The 5,515-nt window shown below is 45.3% G+C and overlaps 1 protein-coding gene across 1 annotated transcript in view; it reads right to left on the bottom strand.

Moving 5' to 3' along the window:
* NDUFS4 (NADH:ubiquinone oxidoreductase subunit S4) overlaps window positions 1-5,515 on the bottom strand; it is a 54,983-nt gene that overhangs the window by 1,143 nt on the left and 48,325 nt on the right. The window contains exon 4 of the mRNA XM_015419071.1: window positions 3,617-3,690. Within this exon, the coding sequence (XP_015274557.1) occupies window positions 3,617-3,690 (74 nt within the window). The remainder of the gene's footprint in view (window positions 1-3,616; window positions 3,691-5,515) is intronic.

Below are 5,515 nucleotides of genomic sequence, written 5' to 3'. Positions count from 1 at the left end.
TAATTAGGGGACAAAAACAGTCTCTGTCTTTCACACACACACACACACACACACACACACACACACACACACACACACACACACACACACCATTCTTCACCAGATTGAATGGGACATCAGAAAATGGAGCAGCACACGTAGGAGGGATGTGAAGAAGTTGCAGCATGGGGGCTGGATCATGCCTTTACCATTAATACTTTATCCAGTCTCTGAACCTTTACTAAAGGTGAATTTTCATCGGGACAAATTAAAAAGTTGAATAAATTTACTGACCCCAACAATAATCGCTTAAAAGTTGTACGGCTGCAGTAATAAGTCAGAAAAGGTTGTGGTCTTAAGCCAGTTTGTTACATAAACTTTAGTTAGTCTACCAGGCTTATGTAACAGACCAGGCTCTTTGCGGCTTGTCTTTTTTCCTGCCTCCAAGCAGAATCCCCAATTGCTAGCCCAAGTTCCTTCGCATCGCCAGGTGGTCGTCACAGCCTTACATATAGGCAGACTACTTGCTAATGGTCAGGGGCTGTACGCAGAAGAACAATGGAGAGGTGCAGATTAGGAGAAGGCAAGCCCAAGCTCCCTTCTCTTCTCTCTGGGCTAACTATTGCCAGGCTATTGCACCATTAGCCTTCACAGTGGGGAAAGAGGGAACTGGAGAAAAGGCAGAGGATTGAAGGGAGTGCCCTTAGAAAAACTGAATACAGCTACTGTAGCAATATTTTCTGTTGGCTTTTGCTTCCTTCTCTGTATGCAGGAGGCTAGGACAGATGGAGCTACAGATTTCTGCATAATAAACTGCAGTTAGCAAGACAGGTACAACCCGTAGTTTAGAATCCCAGCTTAGCACCCACCAAGAAATTACAGTTTGTTGGGCAACAGACACAAGTCCTTGAGAAGAGCCCAGCTGGACCTGTTCAGTGGTCTGCCTAGTCCATCAGCCAAACAGTTATGCTGGAGGTGCCAACACAGCCAAGGCCTTCACTGATGTTCCTTTATATCATTGGTATGAACAGGTTAGCTACATCTTAAGATGAATGCAGAAGTATTCTCTACATTTTTTAAACCAAAAGTGGCTAGTTCTTTATACAAAATGGGTCTTCCAAAATATAACTGTCTATCTCGTGCCCATCTGTCAATTGAGTTGACACCCCCCCCTCCCCCGGATCAACTATGCACTTGAGGTTAGAGGACAGAATAAATAGCACCAGATGACTAAGCCATGCCATGCAATACCAGAGGAAAGTCAAATAAACATGAGAAAATTTAGTATCTGGTCAGCTGAGTAAATAGCTTCTTCTCAATTTCACCTACCTTGCTCCACAGCAGACTGAACAGGAGTGATGGTGATTTACCAAATCCAAATGTGAAAAAATATCACAGTCCTTTCATAAATCCGTAGCTTCTTTGGAACTGGGCCCAGATGATGGCTTTTCTATAGTTTAAGGAGCAACTACTTTTCCAGGCACCAGAAAGGGGTGTACACCAGCCCCCCGTTACACCTTGGGCTACCTCAAGATTGTCACGATATGACTCAACGCGAGCCCCATTGCTCCCTAAGCAGTCATAAGTTCCACTTCCGCAGGGGAACCCATGAATCCCAAAGGGCTGTTCACAGTGGACCTCTATACGCACATGAGGAGGTCAAGCCCTGCTAGCACAAAGGTGCTGTAATTTTCAGCGTAAGGAGATACCTTTTACAAAATACCTCCAACGGAATTCGTGACCAGGAACCAGCGTGAAGAAAGTTCAGCCTTAAATTAAAACACACACACACACACTAAAGCAGGAAGATATTAGACAGGCCTGGGTTCCACACTCTTGCCTTCATTCCCCTGGAGACAAGTTCAACTTTTGACTCCAGAGTTTGTGAGTGAAAATGAGTTTAACGGCCCCTTGTTCCTGGAGTGTTATAAACTAGCACATAAACTACCACATAATTTGGCATCGTCCAATCTGCCTGGCAGTGTCTGCGCTCAGGAGGAAGAGTCATGGAATGAGCGAGGCTCCGTGGGCCAAGATAAAGGTGCCCTGGCACAGGCAGATGGGGGAACTCGTACCTCACCCACACTTAGGCTGGGCTCTGGGCCAAGCCTCTGGGTCCGTCACTTCGGCGAGTGCTGAAGCTCCTTGTCAAATATTTGTAGGAAACAAAATAAAAGGGCAGAGATTTTTATGCCAACACTTAAGAGCCTGCTGCATAGTCAGGAGAAATCCTCCTCTTCGAAATGGCTCAGACTGAGATGCTGAGAATGACAGACTCAGAACGGGCTTCGGTTCAGCCGGGAAGGCTGCTAGTTAAAACATTTTTAGCCCTGAATAAACAGATATCATTGTGATGCAACTGGAGTAATGCCTTCAGAGTCTCCCAGAAAGAGCACCAAACTACTTTTGATCGTACATTAACAGAGGGGGCCGCATGGATCCCCAGCATTAATTCCCCCCCCCGAATGTAAATTTCACCGAGTTCAGTAGATTTTGCTTTTGAGTAAGTATGCTCTGTAGCAGAGTGTCTCCCTCCTGATATACAAAGTCACCAGGATGTATGCTTGGATGCTAATGTGCCACCGACTTCAAACCATGCCAGCTTACTGCAGCGGAGGTACAGGATCTGAGCCAAGCTGCTCTTAAAATATTATCCTCTGACTCTGTAGGAAAGTTTACATCTCAACAGATTTTTCTAAACACAATTTTTTATATAAGCCTTGTGGTCTCTGTAAAATAAACCACGTTCCTTCGTGTCTGATGAGAGAGGATAACCAAGTTACCCCAGGTTACACAGCACTACACAAAGGAGGTTATTGCACGACAAGCCCTCCACACATCGTAAGTGTTCCCGGTAGTAACCACAAAGTATGGAACCGGAATGGGACGCTTAATAGATGGGCTTCTGGCTGTGGCAGCTGAGTTGCTCAACGGTGTGACCCAGCCCTCTGGCCAACGATGGTCAACCCTACTCACTGGGGAAGAAGTGGTCTGGGAAGACAGAAACCGCAGCACAACGCAGCTTCCGAGCCAGGCATTCCAGGCTGGCTACATATACAGAGAGGCTTGCCTGGGAAGTTTGTTGCACACAGTACAAGGGACAAATTTCTCAGTGAGGCAGGGGAGCAAGGGTCACAGACAAAGAGGGGAAACAGAAGAACTGCTCTCTTCATCTGCCCACAAGGGAGAAACATCTGGCATTTTCTCAGAACCTTACTTTAAAGGGTAGGCGCTCAAGGAACATGTATTCGCAAGTCTTTAGTCTCATTACTGTGCCTTGTCCCACCTCCTAAGGCTGATACTCTTACATAAAACATAGAGCTGGCAGCTGGCAGGTAACAAGCTTCAGCCACTGAACAAGGGCCCTTCTGGAAGGTCTCTTGAGGTGGCAGAAGCACGGAAGCTGCTAGTTCAGCTCCATGAAGGTGTGAGGCTACTGCGTGAGCAGCAGGACGCAGGAAGAGGGCTGAGGTCAGTCGCCTGTGCAGAGTGCCGGTACCCGGTCGGAAGCCGTATGGTGCTGAAACAGCCTCAGTGCAACTGTGCTGGACACACCCGCCGATAAGAGGGTCAGGTCACCCTTCCCATTTAGTGGTGTTCAGTGGCAGCAGCTGGTACAAGCCGCTGTTGTACGTACCATTTTTTTCAGCAAAGGCAATAGCGTCTTCTTTTGTAGCAAAGGAAAGAACAAGATTGGACAAAGGATCTGCCCTGTAAAATATATAAACAAGGCCTTCAGTTCAAATTACAAAATGAGTAAATATCTAAGTGAGGGACCCGTATTAAATTAACTGCACAACCAAAACATTTAATCATGCTATTCCTATTCAAGCGTTCCTACTCAAGGTGCCAGCTTTTAAACCCACAGCATCCCAATACATGTTGGCGGGGTACAGAGCAGGGGTGGACTTTGTGGAGTCAGAAAGCAGGAGACAGCAGGACCTCTCCTTGTAGCCCCCTTTCATGCCGGACAGCAAGATCCGAGTCCGGCAGCACCTTGAAGACCAACAAGATTCCCAGGGAACGGGCTTCTGAGAGTCAAATACTTCCAAGAGTCAGATGCCTGCATCTGGCAAACGGAGCTTTGACTCTGGGAAGCTGATAGCCTGGAAATCGTGTTGGTCTTTAAGGTGCTGCTGGACTCCAATCTTGCATTTCTCCCAGGAGCCCAAGTTCACATTTCTTCATAGGAAAAAGTCTGAACCACAGAAGAGTGAAGAATTCTTCATCTTCCACTTTCCCTCTCCAAGTGAAGGAAGCATCCAGCCCAGCCCAAAACACTCAGCGTGTGTAGTAGTTTCTTTTCCAGAATGCCTCTTTCATGAATAACACCACCACAGTCACTAAAAGAGAACTTCCAGTACTACCAGGGGAAGCACAATGAATTCTCAGAATTTCTGAGAATACATACTGAATGTTAAAGTGTCACAAAAGGCAAACAAGACTTGCTGAAGGTACTGGACAGTTGTCTCATCACTAAAATGCTCTTTTGATAGGTAATTTTTAAAAAAGTAATCCCACAAAGTGTTTAGCATCTCCTACTTTTAGATCGCAAGCAGACGGATTATAAGTACGGTTCAACATGAACTGAACTGATGCTTGTATGCAACATTTTGTGTGAGGCCAGCTAAAACCGTCTATTTACACTGTTGTAACATGGAATTTAACAAGTGACCATAACATTTTCAAGGCAGTGCTGCATGCTACAGCATCACAAAAACATACCAATTTTCATTTGGAGGTCACTCATTTTTGAATTCGCAAAAGGAAATTGATGGTACTTGCTAGCCTTTTGTAGCCTGCCCAGGGTCACAGAACTGTAAATGTGCACCTAAACATGTTTCGGACAGCAGAGTAATCTTGGCTTCTACCAAATTAACCCTTTTTTGTATGCCCAGATGGTATACATCCGAGAGTTCTGAAAGAACTCAAATGTGAACTTGTGGCTCTCCTGACAAAAATATGTAATATTTCCTTAAAATCACTCCCATCTTTAAAAGGGGTTCCAGAGGAGATCCGGGAAATTACAGGCCAGTCAGTCTGACGTCGATACCGGGTAAATTGGTGGAAACCATTATTAAGGAAAGAATTAGTAGGCACATAGATGAACAAAACCTATTGAGGCAGACTCAGCATGGGTTCTGTAAGGGAAGATCTTGTCTCACTAACCTGTTAGTGTTCTTTGAGGGGGTGAACAAACCTGTGGACAAGGGGTATCCAATAGATATTGTTTACCGTGATTTCCAGAAAGCTTTTGATAAAGTTCCTCATCAAAGGCTCCTAAGTAAGCTCAAAAATCATGGGATAAAAGGAGAAGTCCTTTTATGGATCAAAAACTGGCTAATTAATAGAAAACAGAGAGTGAGTATAAATGGGCAATTTTCTCAGTGGAGGGTGGTAAGCAGTGGGATACCGCAGGGATCAGTACTTGGTCCATTGCTTTTTAACTTGTTCATTAATGATTTGGAGTTGGGAGTAAGCAGTGAAGTGGCTAAATTTGCGGATGATACAAAATTGTTCAGGGTGGTGAAAACCA

The sequence above is a fragment of the Gekko japonicus genome, unplaced genomic scaffold (genome assembly GCF_001447785.1).
Source record: "Gekko japonicus isolate JY-2015 unplaced genomic scaffold, Gekko_japonicus_V1.1 scaffold176, whole genome shotgun sequence".
NCBI classification, from domain to species: Eukaryota; Metazoa; Chordata; class Lepidosauria; order Squamata; family Gekkonidae; genus Gekko; species Gekko japonicus.
The sequence above is the reverse complement of the archived record's forward strand: the minus strand, read 5'-3'. Positions and strand labels throughout refer to the sequence as shown.